This window comes from Haliotis asinina, chromosome 2 (genome assembly GCF_037392515.1).
Source record: "Haliotis asinina isolate JCU_RB_2024 chromosome 2, JCU_Hal_asi_v2, whole genome shotgun sequence".
Taxonomy (NCBI): Eukaryota; Metazoa; Mollusca; class Gastropoda; order Lepetellida; family Haliotidae; genus Haliotis; species Haliotis asinina.
In genome coordinates, this window is record NC_090281.1 from 2,324,006 (window position 1) to 2,343,482 (window position 19,477).

The 19,477-nt window shown below is 44.5% G+C and overlaps 2 protein-coding genes across 2 annotated transcripts; one reads left to right on the forward strand and one right to left on the reverse strand.

The window, feature by feature from the left end:
- Nucleotides 1–1,010: 1,010 nt before the first annotated feature.
- Nucleotides 1,011–16,518, forward strand: LOC137272186 (beta-hexosaminidase subunit beta-like). The gene is made up of 13 exons (XM_067804538.1): nucleotides 1,011–1,301; nucleotides 3,721–3,991; nucleotides 4,698–4,760; nucleotides 5,620–5,663; nucleotides 7,696–7,806; nucleotides 9,522–9,623; nucleotides 11,400–11,538; nucleotides 11,935–12,127; nucleotides 12,785–12,947; nucleotides 14,032–14,230; nucleotides 14,721–14,811; nucleotides 15,419–15,523; nucleotides 16,161–16,518. The coding sequence occupies exons 1-13, from the start codon at nucleotides 1,128–1,130 to the stop codon at nucleotides 16,402–16,404; spliced, it is 1,899 nt and encodes a 632-aa protein (XP_067660639.1). The 5' UTR covers nucleotides 1,011–1,127; the 3' UTR covers nucleotides 16,405–16,518.
- Nucleotides 5,796–7,456, reverse strand: LOC137273620 (uncharacterized). Its single transcript, XM_067806378.1, has 4 exons — nucleotides 7,354–7,456; nucleotides 6,507–6,734; nucleotides 6,285–6,468; nucleotides 5,796–5,814 (listed from the first exon to the last, which is right to left on the reverse strand). The coding sequence occupies exons 1-4, from the start codon at nucleotides 7,454–7,456 to the stop codon at nucleotides 5,796–5,798; spliced, it is 534 nt and encodes a 177-aa protein (XP_067662479.1).
- Nucleotides 16,519–19,477: the final 2,959 nt, after the last annotated feature.

Here is a 19,477-nt window from a genome sequence, read left to right on the forward strand (position 1 = left end):
CGATGATCTGTCATGGGCAAGTCTGCAAATCCACACTGTCCAGAAAGAAGAGAAAAAAAACCTTCAGATTGTGAGAAAAACGATGCACGCGTGGTGTATGTAGGTACTGCTGCAAGCGCACGTAATATGTCCTGAGCATGTCCCTGTTCCACAAACCAACTTACAAGAAGTCAAGTCCCTCTGTTCGGTCGATGCATGTTCTGTAGGCCTATACAAACGGAACCAACACAACACTGAGCGTGAAACTGTTTCTGAAATATGGCATGCACCACTGTTACACCATTAAAGTTAACTGTGATCCTGGCTAGCCTTTGTAATGTATCTCTTACCCAATTTCGATATTGAAAACATTAACACTCATGTATCTACCGCCCGCTCCACCAACGTTCAGTCTCGCCATACCCCATCTACCGCGTTCAGTCTCGCCATAACCCATCTACTTAGTTCACTCTTACATCAACCGAGTTCAGTCTCAGCAGACATGTACCGAGTGCAGTCGTGTCATACCACATCAACTGTGAATAGTCTCACCAAACCTCATCTACCAACTTCAATCATGCCAAACCCTGTCTACTGGGTTCAACCCCATCTACCAAGTTCAGTCTCACCATACCCATCTACCGCCTCATCATCTGGGTTCCGTGTCTCAATACCCATGTACCCCCATCATCACCTAGGTTCCGTGTCTCCATACACATCTACCGCCTCATCACCTGGGTTCCGTGTCTCCATACTCATCTACCGCCATCATCACCTGGGTTCCGTGTCGCAATACCTCATCTACTGCTCTAACCACCCTCTCACCATGCACCGTCTACCGCCCTGACCACCCCAGTTTTCTCTCACCATACCCCATCTACCACCCTGACCACCCAAGTTCTCTCTCACTACACCCAATCTACCGCCCTGATCACCCCAGTTCTCTCTCACTCTACCCCATCTACCGCCCTGACCACCCGGTTCTCTTTCACCATACCCATCTACCGCCTTCACCACCCCAGTTCTCTCTCAGTACACTCCATCTAACGATAAGGAGGAGGGTGTGACGTAGGTAATATATACAGGTGTACAGTCTTGATAAACCATCTCACCTCACACATGCCTGAGGCCTCCCGTCTGACAGCAGTATGGCGTTACCTGTGTACAGGGGGAGTATATCTGTGTATAGGGGAAGTGTGCCTGAGTTAGGTCGGTGTCTACCTGTGTCAGAGAGGTGTCTTCTTGTGATATTTTTTCTGTTCTGTCAGATGTGGCATGGACAGAGTCACGTGACATACATTGCGGCAAGACTTCCTCTGCAGGTGGGTGATGTTTTTTGTTTTTGTTTTGTTGTTGTTGTTTTGTGTTGTTTTTTTTAAGCGAAACAACATTTTATTCTTTTCAGGGGACAATATGGTCTATTTCTGTGTCGAGTATTTGTTTTATTTGTATCTCTGTGTGTTCTATTTTTTGCCCGTTGAGACAGGTGTATCGTTTGGTCCGTGCTTTAACATACTCTGTAACTATTTCCCAAACGAGCAGGAAATCCTTTGATGGCGTTCGCCGAACACCGGCTTATGTCATATACAAACAGTGGTGTTCATGAATCATTACAGCTTTATCTCGCGGGGATAGTTTAGAGGACATATGGAGAATTCAAATCGTAAGTCACGATGACCTCGAATTGCCAATCAGTTCAGGAAAGAGAATACATGTATATTCATTGAAAAGAGGTAATGAAACACATACGTTTATACTAGCCGACTGATATAGTCTACAAATAGCCATGAGAGGCTTATTTCATCCACAAATCTGCTTCCAAATCAAGGACGTTATCTCTCGTACTTGGTATAAGGCGTGGACGGAAAGCGATTCCTCTCCATGACACAGGCATGTGTATAAAGTTAGGTGCATGATAACGATCTGGAACCTATTCTGCTTTTACCCTTTAAGTGAACGTCGTTCAAACAAACTAGCAGACATCAGCCTGCAGTTACCAATACGTGCAATGTTTCCCAGTCTGTGATCAGCAGACGAAAGAAGGGGTTAGCGGGTACAGTTGTCTGATAATATTGGCCATCGGACTTGTTCAGGGTCAGAGCAAGATCGATAGATCCAAACCATTGACTCTGAGATAGTGTTCAAATGGCGAATCGAAGTACTACAGACTTCAGGCTACCAGGGTGCGACTAACGTTGAGAAGCCGAAAACTTGCAGCTGATCACCATGCTGAACCACCAGATTGCTTGGCCGCCCTTTACCAGAACGACTAGCGTGCCTCAGTCCCCATACCTCTTTGTTACCTCTTCTGCCATCCTTGCAATGCTAAAGCCGAAAATGAAGCAAGTATAGACTTCCTCATGTTCTGAATCTCCCATTTCACTGGGGCTCCTTTTGAATATAAATGAAACTGTTTGTTTCTATGAAAATCGTATATTCATAATAAACTGGCATCTACATTTACGTTAATAATAGTAAGGAATTAAATTATTGATAGCGAACGTGAAAGCTGTGAGTCACGATTACATTGTAATTCCTAGATATTGACCATCGTCGACTTGTGACCTCTTCACATGTCTGACAGTGACTCGTTTAAGGAGACACGTCACTGACTGGAGTAACTCCTCTCTATATTGGCCACCCGACAGTACTTCCGGAAGAACTCAGACACCCTTCGCTATCCCGAATCACAGGATGGGTTGCTACATCACGTCTTCTGAACGACAACGTTCGACCCAGCTCACTTCCCACAGCACAACATCCATAGAGCGTCATGAGAAGCAATTTACTCAAATCTTTCCCCAAAATAACATGTCTCAGAAATGAGTGAGCGAGTTTAGTTTTACGCCGCTTTTAGCAATATTCCAGCAATACCATTGCAGAGGGCATCAGAAATGGACTTCCCACATGGTGCCCATGTAGGGAATCGAACCTTCGGCGTGACGAGCCACCCCTCTAAGACATAAGCTGCAAGGTGGATTCATGCCAGCAAAACAGAAAACACACAGGAGATAATGATACTGTTGATTTTGTTTATTCATGAAACACTCAATACAAATGTGATATGTTATATTGCACTGCTTTCGTCACACGTTCGAAAACAGATACACTGCTCAAACGCATTTTAAACGATTGCATGGAAAAGTCACGGAACGGACATTCAAGGCAGAATGTAGTGCCAGTCATGTGTGGTTAGTATGAAAATAAATAGTGAAATTGTTTCAGTGATGAATTACAACTTCCCCTCTATCTTTCGGTTAGCTGTACTAGTTGTGAGTCAACACTGTCCTACCCTGGTGTGACATTATGCACGAAGCTATAACAAATGAGTCTTGCTATCTACAGTGTTTGTTGAGAGACGCCTGGCTGCTGTGTAAGTGTGTGGTCAAGGTGGGGGAGCGTTATATACTGATGACTACACCTGTCTCCTCACACAACTCAGTGTTTATGTCGAAGATCACATTACATTTCTACGTACTGTTGTTCTTTAACAGTATATAGTATTTACAACATCAACAACGTTTCTTTAATAGCATATATCATTTATAACAACAACAACACGTGTACATCGGATGATACGCTGTCATTTTTCTTACTCTCACATACGTCCCATCCACAACTGGTTATTGCCTGGTTATTGAAAGGGCACTGATCAATGGCTTCAACTCGCCAGTCTAACACCGGATGGAATCGGGCTCATATTTTAGCATTTCAAATAAATTATTTTTTCTCCTGTACAAGGGTCAGAAACCAAAGCCTGGTAGTCCGTGGCCGGAACCTGCGCACAGTACTTACAGTGGTCATGTATGGGCATTGGATGCAGCCGCGTTTTCCTTTTCATCCAACATTAAGAGCTGCGACATTTTGGCACGGGCGTTTCAGCGATACCGGAAGTTAAGTTTCTTTGACCGGAAATCAAGTAAGCCTACAGCAAATGTCCTTGAAGGTTTGCGGGTGAATGTCAAGGACGCGACGTGTGAAGGATACCCCAGTTTCGAGATGGATGAATCGTGTAAGTGGAAGACGGGCAATGTTTACTGTTGTCGAGTACACCGTCGTAGATAACCAAGCATGTAATGAATGTCGTAAATCAGGGCAATACGTACGTCAGTGGCAAAGGTTTATCACAATTTAGTACAGTGCACTAAGAGGTAAAATAATCTTACAATTGTTTTATTGATCGAATGAGTAATATAAACTACAGTTTTCACCCTGACAAAAAGGTGTTGGTTGGTGTGTCTACCCAGAACGCTTTTCGCCTATGACCGGAACAACTAAAGGTTTTCAGCAGCTGGAATATAATTGTCTCTGTAGATGTGACACTCAAAGTTGTCAGTCGGATGTGGGATGTTGTACGATGTTGTCAGTGTGATTGTGTGTGTCTAACACTCCTTACATCATCCACTCGATTATGAGATTCGACCCTGGACAAGGTACATCACGTGCTTCAGAGCCAGCCCCTGAACACATATAACAGGTTACTTCACTCAGTGAAGGCATCGCCAAATTTACTTACAGAGTAACGCCAGAATCTGCTTACTAATGTCCGGACGTACGGATGATGTTCCTTACTATATTATTCACCATACTGGACCTTGTGAGGTCTGTGAAAGCAGTATAAATTCTCAGATTTGCCTCCCGCGTAACAGAATCATGTTGTGGACAAGCTGCTTCTTTTCATCACTACATGTCATTAGCGAAGTGTGTCTATTGCCTAGATACCCTCAACGTGACGTCCTCCGCTGTCATGGAAACACTGTCCGTTTGGGGAGCTCTCCGAGGTAGGAATCTTGGTTTCACTCTTAGAAAACTGGTTTCCTTCAAAGTTGTTACTGACTGTATCCTGCTATGGTTTTATGACTTGACCGTTGTGTTACCACACGGACTGTGTTACATCTGTCACATCTGTCACATCTGTTACATCTGTTACATCTGTCATATCTGTCACATCTGTTACATCTGTCACATCTGTTACATCTGTCACATCTGTTACATCTGTCACATCTGTTACATCTGTCATATCTGTCACATCTGTTACATCTGTTACATCTGTTACATCTGTTACATCTGTCACATCTGTTACATCTGTCACATCTGTCACATCTGTTACATCTGTCACATCTGTTACATCTGTCACATCTCTCACATCTCTTACATCTGTTACATCTGTCACATCTGCTACATCTGTCATATCTGTCAATCTGTTACATCTGTCACATCTGTCACATCTGTCAGATCTGTTACATCTGTCACATCTGTTACATCTGTCACATCTGTTACATCTGTCAACCTGTCACATCTGTTACATCTGTCACATCTGTTACATCTGTCACATCTGTCACATCTGTTATATCTGTCACATCTGTTACATCTGTCACATCTGTTACATCTGTCACATCTGTCACATCTGTTACATCTGTCATATCTGTCACATCTGTTACATCTGCTAATCTGTCACATCTGTTACATCTGTCATATCTGTCATATCTGTTACATCTGTCATATCTGTTACATCTGTTACATCTGTCATATCTGTCACATCTGTTACATCTGTCACATCTGTCATATCTGTCACATCTGTTACATCTGTCACATCTGTTACATCTGTTACATCTGTCACATCTGTCACATCTGTTTCAGGTCTAGAGACGTTCAGTCAGCTCATCTTCCTGGATGCAGATCAGGTAAACCACTCAATAACACAAAAAACACTTTCGCAGTCAACGGCCTCAACAACAGTGTCACACAACAACAACACTTCCACATACTCAACGGCAACAACAGTGGCACACAACATTAATAACACTTCCACACACTCAACAACGGTAACAGCAGCTTCACACAACAACAACACTTCCACATACTCAACAACGGTAACAACAGCGTCACATGACAAACACACTTCCACATACTCAACATCAGTAACAACAGCTTCACACAACAACAACAACACTTCCATACACTCAACAACGGTAACACCAGCTTCACACAACAACAACACATCCATATACTGAACAACGGTAACAAAAGTGTCACACAACATTAATACCACTTCCACACACTCAACAACGGTAAAAACAGTGCCACACACTAACAACACTTCCACGTACTCAACAACAGTAACAACAGTGTCAAATAACATCAACACTTCCACACACTCAACAACGGCAACAACAGTGTCACACAACAACAACACTTCCATATACTGAACAACGGTAACAACAGTGTCACACAACATCAATACCACTTCCACACACTCAACAACGGTAACAACAGTGCCACACAACAACAACACTTCCACATACTCAACAACGGTAACAAATGTGCCACACACCAACAACATTTCCACGTACTCAACAACGGTAACAACAGTGTCACATAACAACAACACTTCCACACACTCAACAACGGTAACAACAGCTTCACACAACAACAACACATCCATATACTGAACAACGGTAACAAAAGTGTCACACAACATCAATACCACTGCCACACACTCAACAACGGTAACAACAGTGTCATACAAAACACTTCCACATACTCAACAACGGTAACAACAGTGCCACACAACAACAACACTTCCACATACTCAACAACGGTAACAAATGTGCCACACACCAACAACATTTCCACGTACTCAACAACGGTAACAACAGTGTCACATAACATCAACACTTCCACACACTCAACAACGGTAACAACAGTGTCACATAACAACAACACTTCCACATACTCAACAACGGTAACAACAGCTTCACACAACAACAACACATCCATATACTGAACAACGGTAACAAAAGTGTCACACAACATTACCACAATACCACAATACAACAATACCACTGCCACACACTCAACAACGGTAACAACAGTGTCATACGAAAACACTTCCACACTCTCAACAACGGTAACAACAGTGCCACACACCAACAACACTTCCACGTACTCAACAACGGTAACAACAGTGTCACACAACATAAATAACACTTCCACACAGTCAACAACGGTAACAACAGTGTCACACAACAAAAACACTTCCACATACTCAACGACGGTAACAACAGTGTCACACAACATTAATAACATTTCCACACACTCAACAACGGCAACAACAGCGTCACACAACAACAACACTTCCACACACTCAACAACGGTAACAACAGCGTCACACAACATTAATAACACTTCCACACACTCAACAAGGGTAACAACAGTGTCACACAATAACAACACTTCCACACAGTCAACAAAGGTAACAACAGTGTTACACAATGTTAATTAATAACACTTCCACACAGTCAACAACGGTAACAACAGTGTCGCACAATAACAACACTTCCACGCACTCAACAACGGTAACAACAGTGTCACATAACAACAACACTTCCACACACTCAACAACGGTAACAACAGCTTCACACAACAACAACACTTCCACACACTCAACAACGGCAACAACAGTGTCACACAACATTAATAACACTTCCACACACTCAACAACGGTAACGACAGTGTCACAGAACATCACCACTTCCACACACTCAACAACGGCCCAGCGGTGTGACACAGCATCAACAACACCTCCACACACTCAACAAAGGTAACAACAGTGTCAAACAACATTAATAACACTTCCACCTTGTGTCACTATGAACAAAGTTAACAAGTATCGAGCAGACCCAGTATGAAGTGTAGATATTTCTGTTCTTGCAGCTCATGATTCGCGAGACCTACATCGAGGACAGACCCAGGTTCCCACACCGGGGCAGTATGGTTGACACTGCCCGACACTACATCCCAGTTCCTCTCCTGCTGAAGCACCTGGTATGGGGGACATAATCGTAGTACCAGTAATTAACAATAAAATCAGTGGAAACAAATCTTGTTCCAACCTCTTCCTTTTCGTTGCAGTAATGGCGGGGGAAGCTGGTTGTGTATCATGAGGGTTGTGTTCAAGTTTTTGTGTGTTTGAGTATGCGTGCGTGTGCGTTTAAATGTGGGGTTGCGTGTAAGAGGCTTAATCTTACCTTCATGTAAAATACTGTAATTTCATTGGTCAGTGACGCTTTAACAAGTTCCTTGTCACCCCTCCTAGGTGGGTGACAGGTGGAAAAATATCACACGCTGTCACGGTAACTGCCAACTCACCACCGAGAAGTTGTATCGCTAACAATCGTACGGCATTATAATATGACGCATGCAATGCGCGGAGTTCGATTAGCTGTTGTTGCGTTCAGTATGTAGACATTTATTCCACCAGCTTTCACTGCTTTGTTCAAACTATTTTCTACACTGAATCATTTGCTCATGTAAACAGTTAACCATGCAATTAACCAGCAGTTTTAGGCTTGTCAGAATATGTTTCACTGAGTTTAAAACTCCAGTCTAGAAGCAGACGCCATTTTCTTTACATGTCATATAGTCGGTAGAGATCTTTGTTTTGAGATCTCCCAAATAAAATAAAATGATTTTTGAATATTTAACATGGCGGTAAGATAAAAACACTGCTACGAAGAGGTGTACGTAAAAACGTATTACCGTCGAGAGAAGCATACAACGTATCGTGTCAGTGTTGAGTATCTACAGTGTCTGCCTCTTGTCTATCTGTGTTGTTTGTGGACTAGGATGCCATGTTGAGTATCTACAGTGTCTGCCTCTTGTCTATCTGTGTTGTTTGTGGACTAGGATGCCATGTTGAGTATCTACAGTGTCTGCCTCTTGTCTATCTGTGTTGTTTGTGGACTAGGATGCCATGTTGAGTATCTACAGTGTCTGCCTCTTGTCTATCTGTGTTGTTTGTGGACTAGGATGCCATGTTGAGTATCTACAGTGTCTGCCTCTTGTCTATCTGTGTTGTTTGTGGACTAGGATGCCATGTTGAGTATCTACAGTGTCTGCCTCTTGTCTATCTGTGTTGTTTGTGGACTAGGATGCCATGTTGAGTATCTACAGTGTCTGCCTCTTGTCTATCTGTGTTGTTTGTGGACTAGGATGCCATGTTGAGTATCTACAGTGTCTGCCTCTTGTCTATCTGTGTTGTTTGTGGACTAGGATGCCATGTTGAGTATCTACAGTGTCTGCCTCTTGTCTATCTGTGTTGTTTGTGGACTAGGATGCCATGTTGAGTATCTACAGTGTCTGCCTCTTGTCTATCTGTGTTGTTTGTGGACTTGGATGCCATGTTGAGTATCTACAGTGTCTGCCTCTTGTCTATCTGTGTTGTTTGTGGACTAGGATGCCATGTTGAGTATCTACAGTGTCTGCCTCTTGTCTATCTGTGTTGTTTGTGGACTAGGATGCCATGTTGAGTATCTACAGTGTCTGCCTCTTGTCTATCTGTGTTGTTTGTGGACTAGGATGCCATGTTGAGTATCTACAGTGTCTGCCTCTTGTCTATCTGTGTTGTTTGTGGACTAGGATGCCATGTTGAGTATCTACAGTGTCTGCCTCTTGTCTATCTGTGTTGTTTGTGGACTAGGATGCCATGTTGAGTATCTACAGTGTCTGCCTCTTGTCTATCTGTGTTGTTTGTGGACTAGGATGCCATGGCCTACAACAAGCTGAACGTGTTCCACTGGCACATCGTCGACGACCAGAGCTTCCCCTACGTCAGCACCACATTCCCGGAACTGTCTCAGAAGGTCAGGAACGTCGCTTTGAACTGAACGTTAACTTCAAAGCAAGTCGTCGACTTCACCACTCGGCGAAACCCGTATTATTTCATGATCGTTGTGTGTGTGCGTGTGTGCGTGGGTGAAAATGTACCTGGGAGTGCCCGTATGCGTGCACTCCCAGTGTGTGTGCGTGTGTGCGTGGGTGGAAATGTACCTGGGAGTGCCCGTATGCGTGCATGCCCTGTATGTGTGCGTGTGTGCGTGTGTGGAAATGTACCTGGGAGTGCCCGTATGCGTGCACGCCCTGTGTGTGTGCGTGTGTGGAAATGTACCTGGGAGTGCCCGTATGCGTGCACGCCCTGTATGTGTGCGTGTGTGCGTGGGTGGAAATGTACCTGGGAGTGCCCGTATGCGTGCACGCCCTGTATGTGTGCGTGTGTGCGTGTGTGGAAATGTACCTGGGAGTGCCCGTATGCGTGCACGCCCTGTATGTGTGCGTGTGTGCGTGTGTGGAAATGTACCTGGGAGTGCCCGTATGCGTGCATGCCCTGTATGTGTGCGTGTGTGCGTGTGTGGAAATGTACCTGGGAGTGCCCGTATGCGTGCACGCCCTGTATGTGTGCGTGTGTGGAAATGTACCTGGGAGTGCCCGTATGCGTGCACGCCCTGTATGTGTGCGTGTGTGGAAATGTACCTGGGAGTGCCCGTATGCGTGCATGCCCTGTATGTGTGCGTGTGTGCGTGTGTGGAAATGTACCTGGGAGTGCCCGTATGCGTGCACTCCCAGTGTGTGTGCGTGTGTGCGTGGGTGGAAATGTACCTGGGAGTGCCCGTATGCGTGCACGCCCTGTGTGTGTGCGTGTGTGCGTGGGTGGAAATGTACCTGGGAGTGCCCGTATGCGTGCACGCCCTGTATGTGTGCGTGTGTGCGTGGGTGGAAATGTACCTGGGAGTGCCCGTATGCGTGCACGCCCTGTATGTGTGCGTGTGTGCGTGGGTGGAAATGTACCTGGGAGTGCCCGTATGCGTGCACGCCCTGTATGTGTGCGTGTGTGCGTGGGTGGAAATGTACCTGGGAGTGCCCGTATGCGTGCACGCCCTGTATGTGTGCGTGTGTGCGTGTGTGGAAATGTACCTGGGAGTGCCCGTATGCGTGCACGCCCTGTATGTGTGCGTGTGTGCGTGTGTGGAAATGTACCTGGGAGTGCCCGTATGCGTGCATGCCCTGTATGTGTGCGTGTGTGCGTGTGTGGAAATGTACCTGGGAGTGCCCGTATGCGTGCATGCCCTGTTTGTGTGCGTGTGTGCGTGTGTGGAAATGTACCTGGGAGTGCCCGTATGCGTGCACGCCCTGTATGTGTGCGTGTGTGGAAATGTACCTGGGAGTGCCCGTATGCGTGCACTCCCTGTATGTGTGCGTGTGTGCGTGGGTGGAAATGTACCTGGGAGTGCCCGTATGCGTGCACGCCCTGTATGTGTGCGTGTGTGCGTGGGTGGAAATGTACCTGGGAGTGCCCGTATGCGTGCACGCCCTGTATGTGTGCGTGTGTGCGTGGGTGGAAATGTACCTGGGAGTGCCCGTATGCGTGCACGCCCTGTATGTGTGCGTGTGTGCGTGGGTGGAAATGTACCTGGGAGTGCCCGTATGCGTGCACTCCCAGTGTGTGTGCGTGTGTGCGTGTGTGTGTGCGTGAGAGAGAGAGGGGGGGGAGAGAGAGAGGGAGAGTCTGAGTGGATCTTAGTGAGCGAAATTACAGTTAGATAAGGGGCGGAGGGCGTTTACATTGTTGCTCTGTCTTTCAGGGCGGCTATTCCAGTAAACATCTTTACACCCAAGAAAACGTTACCACTATAATCGAATATGCTCGCATGCTTGGGATACGTGTGATACCGGAATTTGACACCCCTGGGCATGCGCAGGGTTGGGGCAAGGCTCTGAAGTGTGAGTGTACACGTTATACTGACACAGTGGTCGCATATATGTGTAAATATAAGGTCGGACACTCCAGATGTCCGAGTGTGCAGGGTTGGTTTGTTACACGGCGTTTGAAACGTATACGGAAAAAAATAGATAAACTTTTGAGATCCCACACTAGATTGGGTGTTGTCACACACAGATCATTCGTCATCATTACATGTGATTGTGTCGATATATAAGGGTCGTTCTTCGTTACAACATCATTATGTGTTCAACTGATGGGTCGTCATCCGACGGTGTCAACAATATTTTAATGTTGTATTTTGCCACCCTAAACTTTTCTGTCATTATCCTATATATGTGTATTATCACCGGATTACCATTCTGGTGTCTGTAGCTGCCTCTTCTCTCACTCTTCAGATCTGCTGACCACTTGCTGGGCGGACGGAGAACCAGCGAGAGCGAATTATTCCGATCACGCCGAATATGAAAACCTAGACCCTACCCAGAATGCAACCTACGACTTCCTGTCAGAATTCTTCTCAGAGGTGAAGGACGTTTTCAAAGACGAATTCCTCCACATGGGGCTGGATGAAGCTCATTATATGTGCTGGTAAACCACTCGTATATACTCAGAGGCAAAGTTATTGTGACACACAAACAGTAAACAGAATCAGTAAATTTCTGATGCCACAAATGAAAAAGCTGTTACGCTGAAAGACAAATGTTTCAAAGTATGTTGACAATCAACAGTCCACAAGATCAGCGAACCTGTCTGGTTAAAAGGGCCTACAAAAAAAGTGGGGTTTCAATAGCAAGTTCACATGGTAAGTGGCGAGAGTGTCCACCCTGAGCATTGATGCGGGCGCGGCACCTTCGCCATCATCGACTGAAACGTCCTGCAGCGTTGTTTGCATGTCACTATAAAATATGAAGCATGTTAAAGATGGCCAGATAATTAGAATGAAAGGTCCGTTACAAGAGACCGACCTATCGCAACCTGCGTTCTCCACGAATGCTGGTACAATGAAATGTGAAGCTAATTAGAAATTGCCTGATAATTAGCATGACTTTGTGCCCCCACAATCAACCTTTCAAAAATGATCAGCTTGGCTGAGTATTATCAGTTCATCTGCCTTTAAAAGAAGACATTAAAGACAGACCCGGGTACAATGTGTGAAGCCCGTTTCTGGTGTGATCCGTCGTGATGTTGCTGGAATATTGCTAGAGACGCAGTGAAACCATACTCGCTCACTATGACATGTTACAGGAAGTCCAGCCCAAATATCTCTGACTTCATGTCTCAAATGGGCTATAAGCCAGGAGAGTTCTACAAACTGGAGCAGTACTTCAATGACAGGCTTCTTGACATCATTTCCGGTATGCGCAAACGGTATCTGGTGTGGCAGGACCCGATAGACAATGGCGGGAAGGTAGGACATGGTAACCAAAGCAGCAGACACAAGACGAGGTCAGCAGTGTATTCAGTCAAAATGTCGATAATTGCTAGCTGATGATTACTCAAGCTGGAGATGTGGTAAAACATTGCTAATAAAGCAAACGTTCCGTCCGTTTTCAGGAGTATTAGTAATGAATGAACATGATAACAGCTTTGTCCCTATCTCAATTTCTCAGTCTTGGGAGAGATAGGAAAATAAGTAAAAGTTTTTTCGTAAAACAATTTCGCTGGTCCACAGACTTACATAGCAAATTCGTAAGTCACTCAGTATATGTAGTCATGGCATAAGTAATGACTCACAGAAAGATATGTGTTTGTCATAACACCTTGCCCACTGACCTGATGAATAATTCATTATATTTCTGCAATCTGAATGCCAATATCCTTGTTGGCCCAAAGGAATCCGAGTCTTCCTTCATTTACTGTGTCTATTGTTGTGTGGGAGGAGAGCACAGTGGGACAGTAGTCCAGGACGGTGCCCCTTGGTCCACTCCCCATTCCCTCAAGTATTTGCTTGTTGTCAGCATACGGTGATCACAAGTTGTAAACCACCTCAGACACACAAGCCGTGGAGCTTCTGTCTAAAGTGCGACGTTTTCATATAGCCCAAATAGTGTCATACAAGTATTCCGTTATTAAAAAAATATCTAAGGACGGTAATCATACCGTGACATTTAGAAAGTGGTCAGATGTAACACGTTATATTTGGGATTACACTTTCTAAGTAAAGTACTGATCTTAGAACTTTTGTTGGGTTGAGTAGCTTCACACCCTCAGAATCAGAGGGACTCGTTGGGCAAGATCGTCCTCAAACCAGCAAATGTACTAGAATCCCAGCTTGGGTCCAAGGGTTGAGTGCCTAGGTACCTGACTGTGAAGGTGTGAGATCGAAACCCGGATGGGACATTTTGTATTCTGCCAACTTGACAATGGTGGTGAAGCAATGTGTGAAGTACAATGTATCCACATTTTCATCCACCTACCCACTCAACAACTGAACTACCCAACAGTTTAACCACGCACACACACAGAGGCCCACTGTAACTGCTACATTTCAGGTGGCCCCGAACGCTCTCGTGCAGGTCTGGAAAGACACAAAACAGTGGCCTGCAAAATTCGATGACTGGCGGAAGTACATGAGACACGTAACAGAGCAAGGTTATGACGTCATCTTCTCCGCGTGCTGGTATCTCAACGTCATCAGTTACGGCGAGGACTGGGTTGACTACTACAAGTGCGACCCGCTGGACTTCAACGGTAACCCAACAGTGGCTACCTAAACCCTGTCGGGGATTGCTGTCTTAGGGATGACAATATATCCTCATCTGTACATTGGTAACTGATACGAGGATGTTCCATGCACGACAACCCAGGAAGGCACCTTGCTCAAATATCAACTAGTCGAGTCTAAATTGTAGACACGTAAATTGTCTGGGAGAGAGCATGCATGGTTCTTCAAATTTCCCCAAATGTAAGACAACAGTACAATTGAAAAGCCGCTATGAATTTCCCACTAAATGAAGCCTGACTTTCGTGAGACAATGTCGACATACGCCATGTTTACACATAAACTCGACGTGTGTGTGTGTGTGTATCTGTGTGTGTGTCTGTGTGTCTCTCTCTCTCTCTGTGTGTGTGTCTCTCTCTCTCTCTGTGTGTGTGTGTGTGTGTGTGTGTGTGTGTGATATGACATTTCAACTTGTGTGGAAGTGAAACCAGGGGTGACAAGCCATCTCTCTGTCTCTAGGCACCGACACCCATCAACGTCACGTGGTTGGTGGGGAGGCGTGTCTATGGGCGGAGTATGTGGACGGCACGAACTTCCTCTCCAGATACTGGTGAGTCCTTTGGCAAGTCTTGGAGTTTTAAAACGTTTTGCCGACACGTGTACATATATTCAGTACCAGATGATTCTCGGGTTAGATTTTCTATCATATTCTAAATCAATAATTCGACTTAGTCATGTCTACTTAGTTTTGGTTGATGTGCCAATACGTAATTAGCGATATAAATGTATACATTAAATGATGTCTCAAGATCGAAACTCTGAACTCAATAAATTGATTAACTGATGTATTACAAAAGGGGGAAACTAGTTCTACGGTGTATGTGTGTGTGTGTGTGTGTGTGTGTGTGTGTGTGTGTGTGTGTGTGTGTGTGTGTGTGTGTGTGTGTGTGTGTGTGTGTGTGTGTGTGTGTGTGTGTGTGTGTGTGTGTGTGTGTGTGTGTGTGTGTGACCTTGATAGTCAGGAAGCGTGGGGAGTTATTGCCCAATCACAGAATGACAACACAATGTAGTGTGCCAAAAGGCGCTTCCCCGTGTACAACAGAAAAGTGCCTGCACTGGGCAGTGCTTGTCCGGTACGACTCAACCAGCCGGTCTGTTCGTGTCACAGATTTAAACCACTGGACAATGTAGAATGTCCGTTATATGTGTGTTCCCAGGCCACGTGCGTCGGCGGTTGCGGAGCGTCTGTGGAGTCCGGAGTCGGTGACGGACGTCAACAACGCCAGGTTCAGGATTGACCAGCAGAGATGTCGCATGGTCAGGTGAGAGAGAGCACAGGCATACATACTAAACAGCAACAGTAACGCAACTCTGTTTTTATCAGGTTTTTAAACAGGAGACATAAACATGAACGCTTACTTTTATGAGACTCGTTTTTTTAAAACTTGCGTTTCCTTTGCTTATCAGTATATATACTGGCAAGAGTTTGTACCGTGGGTAGGTCAACATTCGTTAGGCACCATGTAATGAAAAGGTATGAAAAAAAACATTGTGTGTCTCTGTCATTGTGCGCATACGATGCAGTCTTTTCGCTTCTACTTTTAAACTGAAATTCGTTAATACAGATCTAAACATTTCCGGATTGAGGCATACTGAGTATGAAATCAGTGGAGAGGCTGCAAACAGAAATGTGTCTGAGTTTGTTTTGTAAACCACTGGGATACGATGATCTGTATCTACAAAGTCAGTTTGCCGGACCACCCAACCTCATCTATTGTCGCCTGTTTGTGATTCTACCCCTGATGTTTCGGAAGGGAACGTCCGGAAAGAAGCGGTGTCCGAATTAACGAACTTTTGCTGCAATGCTTTAATGAAATCATATGTTAACAGTATAACTGTTTTGCTAAACAACCGTATACCAGCTGTGTTAATTCTGTTAATCCACACTGCTGTCTACAGACGTGGTATCCCTGCACAGCCCATTCTCCCCGGTTACTGCGGAGACTACGACATCGGATTTGAGCCGGAACTGGAACCAGCGCAAGAGACCCATAATGCAGCCTGCACCGGAAGTTCTTCAGTCGCCATCTTGAATATATATTTATTCCTTGCGACAGGTCTCATTTCAGCACATTTTGCTGCAGCAACTGTATATTTTATCAACGATGATGGTTTTCTTTTCAATAACAAATATAGCATTTGAAGGCACAGTGTACCCACAATGCACTCTTTTGGCACTGATGTATTGTGATGAACGTTGCGGACGTCCCCGACTGATAATATAATATTTTCATAAATAAATGTGAATTTCAACTCATTTGTATTTTGTTTTGCACTGATACCATTTTTTATATGAGGGGGTTTAGTGATCGTGGCTAAATATGTTTACTAAACTATCTAACTACAGTGACGTGCCATAAGTATTGCAACAAACACATTAAAAGTAAAAACCACGGAAATATTTACCACAAACAAAGGCCTCTGTTTGGAAAACAACTGAAAGTTTTCTTGTAAAATTTGAAGTGATCATATTTGAGAGGCTGCTTCTTCGTATGACACCGTTTATGACGTCATCGTTTGTGTTTACGTCCTTCGCGTGCCTAGCAGACGACATGGCACGTAATGCGAAGGAACTGACTGAAGGGCAAAAAGAATTGATAACTGAATTACATCAAAACGGTTTGAAAAATAGTAAGATTGCTACCTGTTCACAGGTCTACTATTGGACGAATTTTGAAAAAGTTGACAACGGTGAAAGCTTAGGAAACAGGCCTCGAAATGGTCGGCCTCGTAGGATTGATTTGAGGGGTGACAGGAGACTCTATCGCGTTGTTCGTCAAATAGGAGACGTTCTCTGACAGATATAACTGAACAATTTAATTCTCAACATTACAGTCAAGTTTCTAGCAGGACAATTCAGCGTCATTTACATCAGGCTGGCATTAAAAAACGAAAGATGAGAAAGGGTATCATCATTTCACAGGTCAACCGCCACAAGCGTGTCAGATGGTGTGGGAGTAAAATGATGTGGGGACTTGATAGATGGAGGAAAGTGTTGTTCACTGATGAAACACAAGTTGTTTTGGCAAAAAGTAAAATTATTTCTCTTTGGAGAAAGCCCGACGAAATGTGGAGACCGGATTGTCAAAACGTCTTGAAATGTCCTGTCACGGCGAGTATAATGTTCTTGGGATGTATTAGTTATGTTGGCGTACTGACTCCCGTTGAAGGAAATATCAATTTTGGCAAGTATATTGATGTACTGGATACCAATATGTGGCCTGTTGTAGCTAAAGAATTCGGAGACGGCCCCTGGATATTTCGAGATGACAATGCGCCTGTACACCGATCTCGGAAGACCACTTCCTGGAAAACTAATAATAACATCCCAGGAATGGACTGGCCTGCACAATCCCAATGTAACAGGAAATGTGTGGAGATGTGTAAAAATTAAACTTCCGAAACGCTGTGAAAACATCAACTCCCGGGAGGATTCAATAGCTGCTGTACAGCAAATTTGGGCCACTCTTCCACAAGTGTACATTCGGAGTTTATACCGGTCGATCCCAAAGAGAATTCGAAGTGTTATAATCCAGAAGGGGTTTATTACCAAATATTAACAAGTTTCCGTAAGTCACTACATCTGTTTTTATTCTACGACGTATTGTTGTTGAGCTCGTTTGGCTCAACACCGGTGACGTCAGCCATGTTTGTTGCAATATGGCACGTCACTTACAGTAAGCCTATGTACAACTGACCGAGTGGGATACCAACAGGCGACTGAACAGGTTAGGTTGAACGCCGCTTTTGAACGTGGTACAGTTTGTATGTATATTACTGCGCGTAAGCTTCATGCGGTTCCTGCTATGGTCAGTTGAGAGACATACATTTTCATATCGTGAGACCATTGCACACACCCCTCCACTCCGCCACTCTCAGAGAATCCCTTGTGTGAATTACGGTTACGGCCCGGGAAAGCCACATTTAAGACAGCAAAGTAGAAAACGTTGTGATTCAACCGACAGTGAGCTTGATTGAGAAATCGCGTGAATGTGGCTCTAATCCATGATGCCGTAAATAATATGAAATATTCATTATGTGAACAATATTGAAATCCAGTGGAACTGTTCGTGGAGATGAGTCCATATCACACGAACTAGCGTAGGTCCTCAAAATCCTTTTACGAATTATTTACGAATTATTATGGGATTGTCAAGTGAATGGTCTGTCCTTTTCTGATACCTGTTTAGAGCTATTTTATCTCCGGTATTGTGTTTAAAGTCTTGCCAAAATCTGTAAAAAAGAAAAACATATTTGAAGACTGACTTTTTATTGTACTGAAAAATACAGAAAATACAAATAAAGTTAAGAGCAAATGCTGAAGTTATCCTTTTCAAAAGAATGAGCCATTAGCATGCATCATTTTATCTCAGAACATATATTATCATGTGTTAACAAAAAACTTCAACGAGACTTAAGAAGCGGCCCATTATATGTTACCTTAACAAACAAACGACAAGTAAGTCAATAAATCAAAGACCTGCGAGCAATGAGTGACGCCTATTTGAAAAAAAACGGTATTTATTCCCCCACACATTGTGACTTTCTCGGCTTTTCACGGCCACCGGGTTTGTACTTGAAATGTGGCTTTAGCGGTAATTGGTATTTTTCAAATGAGGCTTTCCCGGGCCGACACCGTAAATTACTTAATAATATATCAATAGGCAAAAAACAACTTTGAGTCTAAGGTTCATCCAGATACATCCGTAACGTTCCATGTGCCTCCTGCACACAACATCTTCCATCCTGTGACTGGACCAACACAGAACATATTCCATCCTGTGACTGGACCAACACAGAACATCTTCCATCCTGTGACTGGACCAACACAGAACATCTTTCATCCTGTGACTGGACCAACACAGAACATCTTCCATCCTGTGACTGGACCAACACCGAACATACTTCACCCTGTGACTGGACCAACACATTGACGTTGGGGTCAAGGGTAACAGAGGCATCTTCATCCTAGCCGATAACAATGTACTCACCAATGGCCAAGTGGCCAAGTGACTAACCCACACACGTTGATACCAAAACGCGATTCTCTCCCACAATTAGTTGGCGCTACTTGACTCACACAACTTGATGACGTTACTCGACTCACTCACACAGCATCATGACGCTTCTTGTCTTGCAGTCAGATGATCACACACCCAGACGACGATACTTTCAGTCCAAGACGAGACCAGACTGTTCTAATTGTTTGCACTCAG

What these genes read in the sequence shown, in the direction of transcription:
- LOC137273620 (XM_067806378.1), bottom strand. Translation starts at nt 7,456, where the DNA reads ATGTTGTGTGACACTGTTGTTGCCGTTGTTGAGTGTGTGGAAGTGTTG. An exon ending in TGTGGAAGTGTTGTTGTTAT is followed by an intron (nt 6,735 to 7,353) that starts GTGACACTGTTG and finishes TGTTGTGTGAAG; the next exon opens with CTGTTGTTACCGTTGTTGAG. An exon ending in TGAGTATGTGGAAGTGTTTT is followed by an intron (nt 6,469 to 6,506) that starts GTATGACACTGT and finishes AGTGTGTGGCAG; the next exon opens with TGGTATTGATGTTGTGTGAC.
- LOC137272186 (XM_067804538.1), top strand. Translation starts at nt 1,128, where the DNA reads ATGGCGTTACCTGTGTACAGGGGGAGTATATCTGTGTATAGGGGAAGT. An exon ending in CGATAGACAATGGCGGGAAG is followed by an intron (nt 12,948 to 14,031) that starts GTAGGACATGGT and finishes GCTACATTTCAG; the next exon opens with GTGGCCCCGAACGCTCTCGT. An exon ending in CAGAGATGTCGCATGGTCAG is followed by an intron (nt 15,524 to 16,160) that starts GTGAGAGAGAGC and finishes TGCTGTCTACAG; the next exon opens with ACGTGGTATCCCTGCACAGC.